General features: G+C 36.5%; 3 protein-coding genes across 8 annotated transcripts; 2 read left to right on the top strand and 1 right to left on the bottom strand.

Moving 5' to 3' along the window:
• LOC120088297 (protein argonaute 4-like) lies at positions 1-7,740 on the top strand. The gene is made up of 23 exons (XM_039045495.1): positions 1-177; positions 1,609-1,876; positions 2,033-2,238; positions 2,343-2,567; positions 2,667-2,803; positions 2,884-2,981; positions 3,064-3,161; positions 3,602-3,761; positions 3,853-3,969; positions 4,049-4,156; positions 4,241-4,303; positions 4,373-4,486; positions 4,560-4,725; positions 4,800-4,912; positions 5,062-5,199; positions 5,354-5,484; positions 6,025-6,090; positions 6,258-6,321; positions 6,423-6,534; positions 6,615-6,688; positions 6,784-6,878; positions 6,963-6,994; positions 7,122-7,740. The coding sequence occupies exons 2-23, from the start codon at positions 1,610-1,612 to the stop codon at positions 7,295-7,297; spliced, it is 2,760 nt and encodes a 919-aa protein (XP_038901423.1). The 5' UTR covers positions 1-177; position 1,609; the 3' UTR covers positions 7,298-7,740.
• A 922-nt stretch (positions 7,741-8,662) lies between these two features.
• On the top strand, positions 8,663-10,469 carry LOC120089378 (NDR1/HIN1-like protein 13). The gene has a single exon (XM_039046828.1). The coding sequence runs from the start codon at positions 8,717-8,719 to the stop codon at positions 9,725-9,727; it is 1,011 nt and encodes a 336-aa protein (XP_038902756.1). The 5' UTR covers positions 8,663-8,716; the 3' UTR covers positions 9,728-10,469.
• A 168-nt stretch (positions 10,470-10,637) lies between these two features.
• Positions 10,638-16,849, bottom strand: LOC120089377 (protein ALTERED PHOSPHATE STARVATION RESPONSE 1). Of its 6 annotated transcripts, none has more exons than XM_039046822.1 (6): positions 16,587-16,849; positions 14,023-15,184; positions 13,517-13,588; positions 12,185-12,399; positions 11,841-12,064; positions 10,638-11,649 (listed from the first exon to the last, which is right to left on the bottom strand). In XM_039046822.1, the coding sequence occupies exons 2-6, from the start codon at positions 15,122-15,124 to the stop codon at positions 10,932-10,934; spliced, it is 2,331 nt and encodes a 776-aa protein (XP_038902750.1). In that variant the 5' UTR covers positions 15,125-15,184; positions 16,587-16,849; the 3' UTR covers positions 10,638-10,931. The 6 variants fall into 6 exon arrangements, with proteins under 6 accessions (XP_038902750.1, XP_038902751.1, XP_038902753.1 ...); XM_039046823.1 differs by lacking the exon at positions 16,587-16,849 and adding an exon at positions 16,270-16,575; XM_039046825.1 differs by lacking the exon at positions 16,587-16,849 and adding an exon at positions 16,315-16,575.
• Between the last annotated feature and the right edge of the window lie 417 nt (positions 16,850-17,266).

The raw sequence follows: 17,266 nt of genomic DNA, 5'->3' as shown, positions 1-17,266 counted from the left end.
ACGTCGTTATTGGGGCTGATTTCATCTCTCTATCCATTTACATATATACGTAGAGAGAGAGAGAGAGAGAGAGCGAGGCAGAATTGAGTTTGACTCGGACTGTGCTAAAGTTTATGCTCTTCATCTTTCCAGTTTCTAGGGTTTTCACATTCTCCCTTTCAAGTCTCTGTGATTAAGGTACTGATTTCATCATCATCTCTTCCTGTTTTCATTCTTCTATCTCTTAGCTCATGCTCTGTCTCTCATGCTTTAATGGCTTCTGAATGATATTCGTCCCTTCTCTTTTGTTTCTTTTTTTATCCTCTTACTTCTTTCCCTTTTGAGAGAAAATGCGGCTACTCTCGACTGTCATCCCTACAATGCTCTTCCTTTTTAGCTTTATTTTAACTTTATTTCTCAGATTATTCTTCCTTCTTTAAAGCTTCACAATTGATTTTTTTTTTTTAATTTTTTTGTTTTTCTTCTCGTTGTTGAGACTGTCACGTTCTGCTGTAGTTTCGACGTTTTTTCTCCCCTGATTTCAAGCCTAAATCGGTTTTCTGGAGAACGGCTTGTGTTTTCTGTTTCCGATCATACTCGTTAGTGCATTTTTCGGCTATCGGCTTCTTTTTGTTTTTGTTTTCGAAGAAACTTCAGTTTTCATCGTTAATGCTTTAAATTTCTGGACTGTCCACGTGCGACGCCGTTTTTTAATATTTTTAATTTTATTTTTATTGTTGATTCGTCCCGAGGCTCTGTTTTGAAGCGTTGGTGGATCATCTCAAGATCCATAGAGGAGGCTTTATCTGCTGAAGTTCATGTGCATGTGTGTTTGCATGCTGATTATGAATGTTCTTATAGTTTCTAAATTACGTGTTGGACCAGCTGCTTAATGTTATGGCTCCTCTTCGTTGGATAGGGATTAGGATATGCTCATTTCTGTCGCTGATGTTTCTTTAAGCTGTCTCGCTTCTTTGTTTTTCATTATTCAAAGACACTATTCTCTAGTCGAATATTGAAACCATGACTTCTAGTTTGTAATGCCTTTTTATGGTATATCCTTTACGCATTTTTGCTGTTAGTTGGGTCCTTAATGTCGTTATCATGAACGTCATCATTATTTATTCAAGAATTTAGTGTGTCAACTTGATGTCCCTGGCAATCGGTCATGTGAGTTTTTCGTTGCGCGTTTGGTGAAATTCTTTATCCAAGAATTTAGTGTTTCGTTGCGCGTCTGTTAGTTGGGTCCTTAATGTCATTATCATAAACGTCATCATTATTTGTCCAAGAATTTAGTGTTTCAACTTGATGTCACTGGCAATCGGTCATGTGAGTTTTTCGGTGCGTGTCTGGTGAAATTCTTTCCGGTTAAGAGGTTTCTCATATGATTTGTCTGTTCTGGAACTTTGACGAGACTAGCTACTATGGTTAATTACAATTATCGTCTTCCATAGCGTTGAATATTTCTTGGTACTATATAGGTTTTTCAACTCTAACTATTTTGAATGGGAATTTTGGATTTGACGGTTGGTAATTGGGTTAGCATATGCGTATGAATTGTGGGTTTTCGATCTTAATAGTTCCTTGTTTATGTATCCTGTGACTTATTAGTCGTGTAAATTTCTTCAGGATGAGTTCAAATGAGCCAGATGGAAATGGAGCCGGAAATGGAGCTGACGGGGCATTGCCGCCTCCCCCTCCCCCTCCCCCTATTCCCCCTAATGTTGTTCCGATTCAAGCTGAGCTGGAGCAGGCTCCAGAATTTGTGAAGAAGAAGGTTGTGAGGGTTCCTATCGCCCGACGTGGCCTTGCTTCAAAAGGCCAGAAGATATCTCTGCTTACAAATCATTTTAAAGTCAATGTGACTAATATAGAAGGGCATTTTTTCCATTACAGTGTACGTTCCTTTCTTCATATTTGTCCTCTTATCTTTAAACCAATTTGTACTCTCGGTATTCACATTCAGCACTTCTGCTTAGAGCTTATATGATATTTATCTAGAGGTATTTCATGGTAATCATATTTATTTTTAAGGATCATTTACAATTTATAGGTTTCACTTTCATATGAAGATGGTCGCCCTGTTGATGGCAAGGGCGTAGGAAGAAAAGTTATAGACAAGGTTCATGAAACTTATAATTCAGAATTGGCGGGTAAGGATTTTGCTTATGATGGAGAGAAAAGTTTATTCACTGTTGGTCCTCTCCCGCGGAATAAACTTGAATTTACCGTTGTTCTTGAGGATATCACGTCAAACAGGTATGGTTATAATTGTTCTTCATTATGATTGAAACTATCTGAGTAATATTTGTCAAATCAAACCAGTTTGTTTGTCACTACATCATATAGTTTAATTCCTACAGGAACAATGGTAACTGTAGTCCTGATGGTCATGGAAGTCCCAATGATGGAGACCGAAAAAGGATGAAACGGCCCTACCGTTCAAAATCATTCAAGGTAGAAATTAGCTTTGCAGCTAAGATACCTATGCAGGCTATAGCAAGTGCTTTACGTGGTCAGGAATCTGAGAATTTCCAAGAGGCTATCAGGGTACTGGATATTATCTTAAGGCAGAATGCATCCAAGCAGTAAGTTCAACTTTTTGGTTTTACTCATTCCCTGAAAAGAGACATCTGACTGTAGGATTATTTTGATACTTTCTCTAACACAAACCTGCTTTATTGCAGAGGTTGCCTCCTTGTCAGACAGTCATTTTTCCACAATGACCCAAACTCTTGTACTGATGTAGGCGGTGGTGTCCTTGGCTGCAGAGGCTTTCACTCTAGTTTTAGAACAACCCAGAGTGGCCTCTCTTTGAATATTGGCAAGTCTTTGTCATCATACCCGTTCTCTTATGTTTGGATTTACTAATAATCTAATTGATTCTATTTTTTTTCCCTTTAGATGTTTCCACTACTATGATTATTCAGCCTGGTCCTGTTGTGGACTTTTTAATTGCAAACCAGAATGTGAGAGATCCTTTCTCACTTGACTGGACCAAGGTGACCAATGGTTGATTGATTTTTTTTTTTTGTGCTACGTCTTTTGCATTGTCTTACAGCTTCTCATATGTTTATATAATAGGCTAAACGGACACTGAAGAATCTGAGGATTCGAGCAAGCCCATCGAATCAAGAATACAAGATTACTGGATTAAGTGAAAAGCCTTGTAAAGAGCAAACGTATTATTTTCTTGCTGTTATCTTGTTGCCATTTCCTTATCATTTTTAAGTTCTAGTTTTCAATAAATAGTGATATTAGTGTTCACTACATTTTGACTCATGGGGTTTGAAAATAATTTTCAAAACATTTTTTGCTGTTTTTGCTTTCCCTTTCTTTTTCTTTTTTTTTCGAACAATCATTCTGTAGAAAGGTATTTAGAAATTGTTTTTAGATACTATTTTTGCTTGTATTCTTTTCATGTCTCCTTATCAATATCCCTTCTTGTTTATTGGAATTATAAATAATAATTTTGATGTGCAGAATAGAATTAAATTTTCATGCATTTCACAGTTTTTGCAAGCATTTTGAAGACCTAGATGGAATTGTTTTCCAAATGGCTCCTAAATGTTGTCTCATTTCTTATTTGGATATATAACTTTATTTTTGGTGCATGTTTTAGGTTTACCTTGAAACAGAAAGGTGGAAGTGAAGAAGATTGCATTGAAATCACTGTTTATGATTATTTTGTTAAGCATCGAAACATTGAACTTCGGTATTCATCAGATCTTCCTTGTATAAATGTGGGGAAGCCCAAGCGCCCCACTTATATCCCTGTTGAGGTGGAGCAATTAGTACCTCTTAAACTTGAAAAGATCATAATGCTAGTGATTGCTTTTCTTGCTCATGATTACTTTGATCTTACTTATTCAGTTGTGCTCCTTGGTATCACTGCAACGATACACAAAAGCACTGTCCACGTTTCAAAGAGCCTCACTCGTTGAAAAATCTAGGCAAAAGCCACAAGAAAGAATGAGGGTTTTGTCTGAGGTAGATCTTGTCTTTCTCACGCAACATTTGAATTTTATTTTTATTGATTCTTAATACTGAATCATTGAGGTCCATGCAGTCATTGAAAAGGAACAAATATGATGCTGAACCAATGTTACGGTCATGTGGAATTGCTATTAATTCAAGCTTTATTCAAGTTGAAGGTCGTGTTCTACCTGCACCCAAGGTATTACTTGCATTTGGCCTGTTGTTCTGTCTACTTGACCACTTAATTTTGTTAGTTTTCTGATGGACTTTTTTAATTATGAAGTTGAAAGTGGGCAATGGGGAAGATTTTTTTCCTCGGAATGGCCGGTGGAATTTCAATAATAAGGTTGGTATTTCCCTCATTATGTAATTTTCTTGTTAATACTGTGTGGTTTACAGTGCTGTTGAATTTCAGAAATTGGCTCAACCTACCAAAATAGAGCGATGGGCGGTGGTGAACTTTTCAGCGCGCTGTGATACACGTGGCCTTGTCAGAGACCTGATCAAATGTGGTGATATGAAAGGCATTGTAAGTTAGCTAAGGTTTATAGTTCATTGCTACAAATACTCAATACTGATTGAAATACCTTTTTGGTTTGTAGGCAATAGAGGCGCCTTTTGATGTTTTTGAAGAAAATCCACAGTTCAGACGTGCACCACCTATGGTGAGAGTTGAGAAGATGTTTGAGGAAGTTCAGTCTAAACTTCCTGGACAACCGCAATTCCTTCTTTGTCTACTCCCTGAGAGAAAGAATTCTGATCTTTATGGTAAAGTTTACTTGAGCACACCGCAATATGATTGGTTGTCCGAAGATGGAGTTGACAATTTTATTTTCACCCAGGTCCTTGGAAGAAAAAGAATCTTGCAGAATTTGGAATTGTTACTCAATGTATTGCTCCTACACGGGTGAATGATCAATACCTCACAAATGTGCTTCTTAAGATCAACGCTAAGGTAAGTCTATTTTTGCGTGTGTTTTATTGGTATATTGTGTACTCCGTTTGCTTCTTTTCTTGCACTGGGGATGAGCTTGTGCCATATGCCTGGTGATTCTGTTTGTTAAATGTTGCATGTTTCTGGCTAAATCCTCTCATCTTTTGTAGCTTGGTGGGCTTAATTCCTTGTTAGCCGTCGAGCATTCTCCATCCATTCCTATGGTTTCAAGAGTTCCCACAATTATCCTGGGTATGGATGTTTCACATGGTTCTCCAGGACAGTCAGATATTCCGTCTATTGCTGCGGTAACTCGCGTGATTCCGTACTTATTATGTCACCCAATTGCCCTATTGTCTTCCTTTTAGCATGCCTTCTAATATTATCTAAGTGTTGATTGTATCTTTGACCATAATTTGATCAATAAGATTCTATGGAAATGTCTTCCTACCTATTCTGTAGGTGGTCAGTTCCAGACAGTGGCCATTGATTTCTCGTTACCGAGCTGCAGTACGTACCCAATCACCGAAAGTGGAGATGATAGATTCTTTGTATAAGCGTATTTCTGATACTGAAGATGATGGCATAATGAGGTTTGATAGCTTATATTTAAAGTCATGGTTGCTGGATATTTTTTTCTTGAACTCAAGATGTTGCTGTATTATGTTGGGTCCCATTTGATAACTATATACTGATTGCATTATAGTTCCTTTATTCCAAAAGTTTAGGCAAAAATTAAAGAATATTTTAAAGGTCTATTTCTTGTTTTTGAAAATTTACCTAGAATTCAGTTCACATATGTAGCAATTGAATCTTACTTCACAAAGCTGAAAACTTGAAGAGCCGAGGATGTGTTTGGGAGTTATTTAGCAAAGGTACTTGATAAAAAAAAATGTATGAATTTGTGATGCTTGGTTCCAAATCCACTACAAATTTTCTCAAGGTACTTGATCTACGGCTCACCCAAGTATTGTCAAGTATTGGCTATGTTTTGAATACTGCCTTACATATATAAAGTTCTAAAATTACTAATTACTGTATACTCATATCTTCCTGCATGAAACAATAGCTTTATTCCTATGGTTCGTGGGGTTTGTTGACTTCAGAAGTTCGCTTTCTCTTTTGAATTTCAGGGAGCTTCTACTCGACTTCTATACTAGTTCAGGGAAAAGAAAGCCAGATCAGATTATCATATTCAGGCAAGCATTTCTCTTAATACTATAGTTTGCATGGTCTTGTGACATTTGCTTCAATGTGGCTTTTTAACGTTTGAGACAACTAATTTGTGTTATTTGTTATGTTAGCACAGCTTCTGTGTATATTTTGAATGCTCCTAAAGGATGCTTTTATACTTGTTTCTGCGTAGGGATGGTGTCAGTGAATCCCAGTTCAACCAAGTTCTGAATGTAGAACTAGATCAGATCATCCAGGTTTTGTGAATGGCGGCTTGGTTAAATAATAATTATTAACGTCTTTTATGATCCTTCAATTAGAAGTTTAAGATAATCTTAAATCTTTAAAATGTCTGTAGTCTTGCAAGTTCCTTGATGAAAATTGGTCCCCCAAGTTTGTGGTGATCGTTGCACAGAAGAACCATCACACTAAGTTCTTTCAGGCTGGATCTCCTGACAACGTTCCTCCCGGTATTCCTATAGATTTTTTATGGCGTGTATTGCAATTGTTCTACCCCTCTGAATACATAACTATTTACCCTTCTGTGTAGGAACTATCATTGACAACAAAATTTGTCATCCAAGAAACAACGATTTCTATCTCTGTGCTCATGCTGGAATGATTGTGAGTTTTTTGTTTAAAATTCTCTTTCAAAATCATTCCTGTTAGCTGTTTCTTTTGTTTGGTTGCTAATTTTTTCTCTCTTTATACTCTCCAAGGGCACTACGAGGCCAACTCATTATCACGTTCTGTTAGATGAAGTCGGTTTTTCTGCAGATGACCTGCAAGAACTAGTGCACTCTCTATCCTATGTGTAAGTAAAATATTCAACAGAAATAAATATTACATTCTTCATTCACGGGTTCATAATATGTTGTTTTTATCATCGTGTATACAGATACCAAAGAAGTACTACTGCTATTTCTGTCGGTAAGTCAATGTTCCCAAGTTCATCTACTATTTAACATTTTGTTTAAGTTGTTGCCCTTGAGCGTATCAAACCAAAGAACTCAGTTGTGGCTTTTAGTAATATTGTGTTCTCGTGTCATTGTTGTAGTTGCTCCTGTTTGCTACGCACACTTGGCAGCCACCCAGATTGGGCAGTTCATCAAATTTGAAGAAACATCCGAGACAGCCTCGAGCGATGGCGGGCTGACAAGTGCTGGGGCAGTTCCTGTTCCCCAACTGCCCAGGTTACAGGAGAAGGTTTGCAACTCCATGTTCTTCTGTTGAGGAGGAAGGGGTTGGAAGATGGTAGTAAGTTAGTGGTCTAATTTTGGTGCACAGGAGATGTGGTAGGCTTTGTTGTCCATCAATAGTAGATGGGAACCAACCTTTATTTAGTGACTCTGGGAGTGTTGTGGTTTAAAATGGCACCCTTCGTCCTTTGTGTTTGAACAACAAAAGAACCTTAAAAACTCCTTTGATTTTATTTTGTGATGCTGGCCTGCCTTTGTTTAGTATATATATATATATATAATATATATATATAGAAAAAAGCCAGCAAGGAGAAGAGGGGGCCATTTTGATTTTAGTATCCTCTAAAACTGGCAGCATAGTCGTATAGTGGGTCATCTTGCTGCAGGCTTTGTACTGCCTCCCATGGCAGATTTGAATCTCTTTTTATTTCTGGTTTATTAATCTAAAGCCTACAATTAGTGCCTAAAAGTTTTATACTTACCTTTTCGTGGTGACTTTTAGGGGACACAGATTAGGGCGTTAAATCATTCCCCTACTCGGACTGAATTCATCTCAATTTTTTTCGGCACAAAATGGATTTTGATCCTATGAGCATAAATTTAATCCTAAACGTGGCTTGTTTCGGTTTCTATCAAATGTTCCAAATTGCACATTATTAAGATTAGATTATCGTTTAATATTTCTTTAATATTTCTCTTTTGACTATACTTTTTTTCATTATTGAAACTTATTGACGTCTTGAGAAAATTAAAGTAACATTGAAATTTATACATTTAATAATTTTCTTGACGGGAGACTTAAAAAACTATATTTCTCTCTTCTTTGATCTAAAATCTGTGTTTATGTACGTGGAAAAACAATGTTAGAAATTATTTTTCATACCTACACTTCTAATAAAGTGATAACTATAAGTTGAGGGATCAAAATGTTCTCTAACCCTTAAAAAAAAAGATTTGGTGAGTAGACAAATAAGGGATGATCATGAGTTGGGTTGTTGTAAATTTTTCAATCCAAATAGTCCTTATTAAAAAATGAATTCGTGAAATATTTGAATTGGGTTGGTTCAGATTAATTAGGATTATTTTTATATATTGAATTTTTATATATTGAATTTAGATTAACTACTGAATTTAGATAACTACTTCAGTGAAAATTTTCTGAATAAATTATTTTAAAAAGTATGAAATTAAATAGAATTAAAATCAATATAAACATAAATAATTGTATTATAAATAACAAAAAAAAAAAATTTAAGTTAATAATAAATTCTGATTGGTTAGGATTGGTTTGTGAGTATTAGGTGAATCCATGAACCAACCTAACCTATAAAATTTTCAATTATTTGAATCCAATCCAAAATCGATAATCCAATCCAAGTTTTTTTTTTTAATATCCCTTAAGTGAATGGTAAAAAGTATTAAATAATTTTTGTTTTCAAAGTTAAAAAAAAAAATGATAGAGAATCCTCATAATTTATTTAAAAATAGGGGTGATGCAGTCACGATTTCACGTCATGATAAAATAAGATGGAAGAAAACAAAAGCAGAGTGGCAGAGCAGCGGCTCACCTCTTTCTTCTTCTTCCTCCTCTTCTCTGTTTCTTTCCTGTTTTACGCACTTCCATTTCTCTCTTTCGATTCCTATACCTCGGTTCTCTACTGTACGTGCTTCCATGGCGGAACGTGTTCACCCCACTGATGACTCCCTTCACCCTTATTCTGCTTCTAATAATAATTCTGTAAACTCCGGCAATTCTCTCCCTCCCCCTCCTAAAAACCCTCCTCCTGGCACCTACGTCATCCAGATCCCCAAGGACCAAGTCTACCGAGTTCCTCCTCCTGAAAACGCTGTTCGCTTCAACCTCTACACTCGCCACAACCACCGCCCCTGCCCCTGCCGCCGATTTCTCTCCTTCATTCTCCTCCTCCTCATCCTATTCCTCGTCCTCACCGGCATTGCTTCCGCCCTCTTCTTCCTAATCCTCCAACCCGTCTTTCCTCGCTACTCCATCCTCGCCGTCTCGATCAACGGGTTCAAACAGAACACCACCTCAATCTCTCCCCAATTCAACGTCGCCTTACGAGCCGAAAACCAGAATAAAAAGATCGGAATCTACTACGAGAAAAACAGCAGCGTCATGGTCTATTTCTCGGATGTGATGCTGTGCAAAGGTGCATTACCGCTGTTGTATCAGCCGTCGAGCAACGTAACGGTTATGGCAGTAGAGTTGAAAGGATCTGGTATTAGATTATCGAGCAGTGGGGGGAAAGCATTGCAGGATTGGGAGAAGCAAGGGAAAATGAGACTGAGGGTGGATCTGAAAGCTCCACTGAAGCTGAAGGTGTACTGGGTGAAGACATGGACGATTAAGGCAAAAGTGTTGTGCAAGATCTTGGTGAAGAAGGTAACGGGAAAGACGAAAGTGATGGAGGAAAGGTGTGATCATAGCATGAAGCTGTGGTAGAAAACACAATCCATCCATCCAGGTTCGTTAATTGTCTCTCTTCCCATTTTCTAACATTCAGTTATTTATGTTTCTTTCCCGCTTTTTTTTTTCTCCTTATTCTTCTTCCTTTTTTTAAAAAAAATTAAAAAATAAAATGAGAATTGTATGCGTGCTCGTGAGTGGGATTGCATGAGGGGCCTGTTTCGTAATTTGCTTTTCCTCTCTTACTTTGAAAATTAAATTTTGTTTAATTTTAAGACCTGGATTATTAGTTTAGATTTTAGAATTTGAAAAATAGCTACACATTATCTCTGTGCATCTCACTATAATCACACATAAAAAGAAATTAGAAAAAAAAAAACTATAATAAATGAGTAAGAAGAGTTTGTTCGATGAAATGCATAAAAGTGGGTAAAATAGAGAATAGAAGTGGTTGCAAGAACTTAATTGAAAAAGAAAATAGCATATTTGGAATGAAATTTTTACCCTTTTTAAAAAGGATAAGAAGCCAAATTGGAATATATATATATATATTCGGATAACAAAGCACATGCTGCCTACGTGCAGACAAGAAATGAGGAAGATATTTCAGTGCAACGATAATTTGATAAAACTATAGCCTAACAATTACGATCTATTCAATTGAAAGCAATTAAATATTCATTAAATGATCAAATGGTTACTACTAAATGATGAATATTTAGTTATAATGGCAAAGATTTTTTATCCACCCACAGATGAATTGACTTTAACCAAACACCTTCTGAATAAACGAGACAGATTTCAGATTCTTCCATAGAAAAAGGATAATACCCTTCAAAATATATGCTATCCTACATTGCTTATTCATCAAATCCTAAAATGAAGTTGTATAATGAGAATGAATGAATGAATGATGTGAATGTGATAAAGTTTTTCATATGAATGAACTTGAAGGTGTCTTCATGTTTTGGGGAAAAGAAAATAGAACTGTACAATGCCTAATAACTCAGCAAATTGATTCTATTTTGACGTGTAATGTAAAACTCTGTAATTACACCTTCCAACATCAATTTTCTTATCTTCAAATATATATATATATATATCTATATCTGCTGCTTACATCAGCTTCTCCTTTATTTTCTGCTTCAGTTTCGGTAGGTAAGACATAGAGAACAGCCTTCTTTATTTTGTCTTTTCATATACAAATCCTGTGACCTTCCTTTCAATTTCTTCTTCATACTCAGATGCCCGTTTGTTTTTCCAGTCTCTGGGATTTCCACTGTTCATAATTACTCTTGAAATCTTGAATGGTCTTCCCAAGTTCTGCATACATTTTCACAGAAGAATCTGCAAAGTTATTCAACTTTTCAAAAAACTTAACCAAGCTTGGTCTGAAATGATCAAAACCAGAGATCAAGCTCTCTGATGCTTCCCCTTGTAACAAATTATTCCCCATTGACTCACTGTCATTCCCAGCCTTGAACGATGTTAAGATTGAAAGATTTTTCCCAACCTTCCTCTTCCCTGGGTTTTTCTCTTGGTGTGGCAAAAGACGGGCAGTTTCAACTGCCAAGTCCTTTATCGAATCTACGACCTCCTTTGTAGGTAAATCATTAATCTTTTCCAACCAGACGCTACACGTAATGTATATAGGGGGTGGTCCATACGTTTTGATGGATGGAGCTTGTGCTCTCCTTTTTCCCCTGGATGCTTTTTGAGGTAGAGCCACACATTTGAGAAGCCACCCATCTATCGAATGCAGATACGACTTCTGGGCTGTGATCCACTTCATAAAACTTGATGATAAAGATGCGAGTTCGGTTTCTAAATAAATGGTGTTGTGCCTCCTTGTTTCAGACTGCATCGAGATTTTCATGGTGCCATGGTAGGATGCTGCTTTGATGATTTGTAGTTGATGCTCGTGGCAATCAAACATCACTTCCCACATCCGACTTAACCTAATCATTGTCCAAATGAAAAGTACAAAGTGGTGAATCCCCAAAACTACGACCCAAAGATAAACACTACACCGACATATCAAGATAACTTAATTATCACCAAAAATATGCAACAAACAAAAAGCATATATATTCTAAAATGAATCTGTTGAAAACAAACCAAGCATGATGGCAGCAAAAAAGGAACTCACCCTTCAATCAACTCCTCGAGTTGTGGTTGGAGCTCTTTGTCTCGCAATTCTTCAATCTTCTTTGATATAGAATCTATTCTATGAACTCCCACTCTGATTCTGGAATGTAAATCCTTGATAACAGCTCGTGTTTTATCAATTTTTGGTAGACCAACTTCCTTTGATTCTAAATGCCGTAGCATTTTACATTTGAGATCATACTCTTTCCTGACCATCTCACTAGCCTGTAATTAACAAAACAAAACCTATTTTAAAGACTTACCTTGACATGTGACAAGTCATTTCTGAAATCTAAAGATGCATAAAATAGGAAAAATGAGTAAAAGGATAATCGTCGGCAGTACCTTGACTTCATCATAGAGCTTCTTTTCCCATGCATATAGCCTATCCAAGGTTGAAGCATGACTGCCTGAGTTCATGCAGAAGTTCTCGAATAAGTTGCTAGACTGGTCCTCAACATCCTCTTTTGAGTTTCCTCCCAAAGGATTCCTGGATGAAGAGGAGCGTGATGACGTGGTCCTATGCCAAGTCAAGTACTTTGTTGCAGTTTGAACCGGCTCTAAGATAACACAAAGAGCAACAACTGATTAATGAACATATCATAGTGAATAGTTACATGAATTGACTACATTTATCTCATTCAACCATAGCTTATCAATACAGAAATGTGGGCTCATAAAATATCTCAACAGAGTCATACAAGCATCTCAGTGAAGTTATAGAGGGAACAAGACTAGCATGTTTCAAAATTAATTAGATGTTCCAAGCTGATTCAACATATACAAGCCTACGGCACGAAAGAACAATGAGAAATAATGCTACTTCCATTGCAGTACATAATTTCATACGCTCATTCAACAAGAAAACTACATAAGACATAAGGACTTGCTCGTTCTATTTGTCAACCCATCATGTTTAGCGACAGGCATTGCAAGAACCAACAAACATAACTGAACAATGAATCAACAGTACTTTCCTGCCACTGATAATGCTCTAAGTAATGATGATGAAAAATGAGAAAATGACAATGCAAAAATCCTGATTTCATTTTTGTTTAAGTTTTAAGGATTAGTTAGTAGGATCATACCTTTTACTTTTAGTACGTATTTGTAACCTAAGCCTTCACCTATAATAACCGAACCTATATAAAGGGAGGACTCCCCTGTTTGTACCCGAATTTCCGAAGTTAATAAAATAGCCTCTTTATGTATATATCCATTTTTTTAAGAAATTACGTGTACTAGGGCATCCAAAAAAGCAAGCCTTGTAAAAAAGGAGTGTAAACCCTAACTATAAAAAGGGATTCTAATCCAAAAGAATAAGATCTATCTTAAATCTTAAAATTACCAAAAAACAAAAAAAACAAACAAAACAAACAAACAGAAAAGTCTAGTAAGCGATGCCCACAAGGAGATATTAAACCTAGTAATTAAGATGGATGTCATAGACATGTGAAATAATGTTTGGAAGTCATCAACATTGGGAATTCACAATTCAGACATTTCAACAAATAAACATTGACAAGTTATTTCACCTCATGAGTTTAACTAACAAAGAGAGTTTGGACCTTCCAGATCAACTGAAGAGATAGATAATTCATAAACTGAAGAGCTAGTAATTCATAAACAGACTTAATTCATAATTTATGAAGACCAAACAAACACAGGGGCTTATACCTTCACGAACAACACTCGGGTCATCTCCACATGAAAAGCAGGACTTCAATAATGTTGATGATAATGGTGGGTCTGCACAGGTGGAAAACCAATCCAGTTAAAATATTTTCACAAGATATTCACGAGAGAGAGAGAGGAAGGGAGGGGGAAAAGAGAGAGAGAGAGAGAGAAGAAGAAGAAGAAGAAAAACCTTTCAGACATCTAAATCCTTAAAAAGAATTACAATGTCAAGTGATCGGCTGAGCTGATCACTACACAACTACTCCAAATAACTTAACTGCAACGTTGAAATAATGAAAGAACCATACCAAATCATGAAGCACCATCGCCCCATTAGGCTTCAGGTAAATCCCTGATACCTTTCTTGTTTATAGGGTGGATCACATTATCAATTAAGAAAGAAAAACCAAATCTATGAAGTTCACCATAAGTTCAAAGCTTTGTGTAATATGCGCACACACACAGAAGGACAGGGAGAGAGAGAGAGAGAGAGAGTAAGAAATTACTTTCTTTTCCAGGAAAAATTGGACGTATGTGCAACTTATTTGCTTCCAGCATTCTTGGAACTTCTTTGCCAGATTCAGAAGCTTTTATAAAGAGAATCTCAATTTCCTTCATGCTTGAAAATAAGTCCTTGACGGCTGTATTCTCAATACTGTCCTCCTTTGCAGTTGCTTTACCAAAAACAGATGTAAATGGAACTACTGAAGACGTGGTTCGTAAAGGTGACAAACCAGGAGAATGGTTCTTCCCCTGATTCACTAACTCAGGCTCTGAAGCTATACTTTTTACAGTATGCAAAGTAGGAGAAGCATTTGCTGCTCCATCATCGTGTACCCTGTTAAAATTTTCAAAACTTCGCACCAGAGTTTCTGAAGCAGGTTCATCGAACTCATCCTCCGAGTTTTGAGATTCCTCCCCACCATGTAAAGAACCCTTCCCTTCTTTATCTCCATATTCAAAATTTCCATCCTCTTCCTTAAAGTATCTTCCACCACCAGCATTCTCAAACTCAAACCCTCCATTATTCAAACCATTCCCATCTTGAAAGGAAAATTCATGATTATTTGAAGGAAAAAAGTAATCCCAACCTCCTTCCTGAGGTGCAGAAGAGCCTTCAAATGATAGTGTTTGAGGTCTTTCGAAGGTTTGAGGTGTGGCACTAGCTGGAATGTCTGATGAGGTTATAGTTCCAATAACAGGTGAGGGCAATTTTTCTTCAACCTTGTGAGCAAAAGTACCCCTGAATTGCATATGATTTGCCTGAAACCGACTTGAAGTAGGAGGAGAAGGTGATGGAGAAAGATTACCAGCAGTATCCACATGTTGTGAGAAGGATGGAGAAAATGAAAATTGAGACGATTTTTCAGTAAAGGCAAGGGGCTCAGGAGTTGCAATATTGGAAGTGTATAAGGGTGATTCTATTGGACCTTCAGGTTGTACAAATATCTTGAGAGCAGTCCCTGTACATCTCAATGACTGAATGTATTCAGCATGGGCTGTTGCTAGTGAGCATCTTCCATGAAGGGCCTGCTTAACAAACTTCTTCCTTTCACGACATAGTCGAAGGGCCTTATCTTCCTCTACTTTAGAACTCGAGGCTCCCATATCCGTTGACCTTACTGCTGGATATCCCTCTCAGAACAGAACTTGGATGGTACACTCATCCTGCAAATGAAAGTCAAGCATAACCTAGTAAGAAACCATGAAGCAGAAAATAAAACTAACCGCACAAAGGTGCATTTTATGAAGATGGCAAGAGAAACAAAAAATTCTTATAGATGTTTTGACAACTGATGAACAAACGATGCCTCATCCCAAAAAAAAAAAAGGGAAAGATAATTCAAAGACTTTAGAACGCTCCAAATCTATAATTCAATTGCACTCCCCTGAAATTTCTAACGACTATTGACAAAAACTACTGATTTTCAAACAAGATGTTCATAAATTAAACAGAGAAACTCTCTCAGGTGAAAAAATACTTTCCCAATGATTCGAAGTTATGAAAGAAATGGACACGTCAAAAAGAAGCATGAGATTTTGAGGATAAGCATACAAAAGAACAAACATCCCGAGAGAACACTGTAAAATAGAACGTGTAGTGTATAAATCATTGGTTAAGATGAGAGTTCTGAACTGAAAAGTTCAGGCGACAAACACGGCATTGTTGGCCTCTAACAATTTTTTAACCAGCAAGGGAGAGAAAGAACAGCTGAATTGCAAGAGGCAAACAGAAGGATCTAAAAAGATTAGATACGATGATGTTCTATGGAAAAGACAAGTGAGAGAACTAACAATGAAAAAGAAAATAGAGTAGAGCTTCCTTCTAAATTCATTTTCCATTCAATCCTTCCAAAGCAAGAAATCAAGCTAAAAAACTTGAAGAATCGATAACACAAAGCAAAACAAACTTGCCAGCTTTAATTAAAACGTGTTACGAAAGCTACTCTAACATCCAGAACATGAACTGCAAAGCAGTAAGTGAGAACCAAATAGAATCCAGAAGAATTCAAACTGAAAGTCCCATAGAAAACATGAAGAACAAAGAAAGAATTAAACAGAAAGGAAAGCCACCACAGACTAAAAAGTAGGGAACTAAAGATATGAGCCCTAAAAGTGAGAGAAAAAAAAATCAAGGGAAGAGATGAATTTCCACAAATCTTCAGGGAAAAGCCACCAGAACTAAAAATAGAATTTGCCCTCAACACAAAGGATTTAACTCAAATCCAGAGGAACAAACAAAATATACATACAGAGAATAAATCAAATTCGAAGACTGGAAATATTGGAGAACCGACCAAATAGCGATGTAGAAACAGAAAGGGAAAACCCCATCTTAACCAGAAGGAAACGCAAATAGATAAGATTCAGGACCACGAAAAACCAAAAGCTCACTCACTGGTATCGACAATTATGACAGAGAATCAAGAACCGATCCGAAAATACTAAAATGAACTTGAAACTAAACGAAACAAAAAAAGAAGAAAAAAGGTGCATAAAAGACCAAAAAAACCAATGAATTTGAGAACAGAAAAGTGAAAAGAAAAGGAATTTGCAAAAGGGAGTATACCAGAGAACACGAGAGCCATGAACAGGAGGAAAGAAAGAAAAGATGGGGAATTTTTAGAGATGACCCACGTGGTAGAATCATTCAATTCAGAGAGAGAAGTATGAGTAGGAGAAAGAACAGAGAATTTGGGGTTTTTAGTTTTTACAGAGAGAAAAAGATAAACGGCAAAAGAGAGGGAGAAAGGAATGAAGAATGTGAAGAAACTGGTGGTGGTGGTGGGCGGTGGGCGGTGGCGTCCAGTCCATGCAAAATGGCGGAAGTGGAGGCTGAACAGTGGAGCCCTTTTACTCCTACTTACCTTTTCTCACATCCATTGGCGCGTAGCATCCACGCTCCAAAAGCTCTGCTGTAACTGTAAGGTAACTTTTTCAGGCTTCAAACTCTTACTAAATTTGTCTGTAACTTCCTAATTTACAAATTGTGTCTTTTAATCCTGGATTTTTTTAGGTTAGTGAAAGGTTAAAATATCATTTTGGTCTGTATTGTTCCATTTTAATTTTTTAACTTTTAAATAATCTTAAATTTAGTATCGAACTTATTTTTTATCAAAATTGATTAAATAATTATAATAATTTTTTTGAAAAAAATTAAAATATCTAAATATATTTTTAATATTTATAGTGATAAAAGCTAATAATAAATAAAAAGTAGTTAAAAAAAAGGACAATAATTAATTTAAT

Source organism: Benincasa hispida, chromosome 10 (assembly GCF_009727055.1).
Source record: "Benincasa hispida cultivar B227 chromosome 10, ASM972705v1, whole genome shotgun sequence".
Taxonomy (NCBI): Eukaryota; Viridiplantae; Streptophyta; class Magnoliopsida; order Cucurbitales; family Cucurbitaceae; genus Benincasa; species Benincasa hispida.
The sequence above is the reverse complement of the archived record's forward strand: the minus strand, read 5'-3'. Positions and strand labels throughout refer to the sequence as shown.

Excerpts from the sequence above, each read along its gene's own strand:
- LOC120088297 (XM_039045495.1), top strand. The coding sequence starts at position 1,610 with ATGAGTTCAAATGAGCCAGATGGAAATGGAGCCGGAAATGGAGCTGAC. Across the intron at positions 3,762-3,852 it reads CCACTTATATCCCTGTTGAG|TTGTGCTCCTTGGTATCACT; the intron begins GTGGAGCAATTA and ends TTACTTATTCAG. Across the intron at positions 6,091-6,257 it reads GATCAGATTATCATATTCAG|GGATGGTGTCAGTGAATCCC; the intron begins GCAAGCATTTCT and ends GTTTCTGCGTAG.
- LOC120089378 (XM_039046828.1), top strand. The coding sequence starts at position 8,717 with ATGATAGAGAATCCTCATAATTTATTTAAAAATAGGGGTGATGCAGTC.
- LOC120089377 (XM_039046822.1), bottom strand. The coding sequence starts at position 15,124 with ATGGGAGCCTCGAGTTCTAAAGTAGAGGAAGATAAGGCCCTTCGACTA. Across the intron at positions 13,589-14,022 it reads AATTTTTCCTGGAAAAGAAA|ACCCACCATTATCATCAACA; the intron begins GTAATTTCTTAC and ends CCACCTGTGCAG. Across the intron at positions 12,065-12,184 it reads AGCTCTATGATGAAGTCAAG|GCTAGTGAGATGGTCAGGAA; the intron begins GTACTGCCGACG and ends TGTTAATTACAG.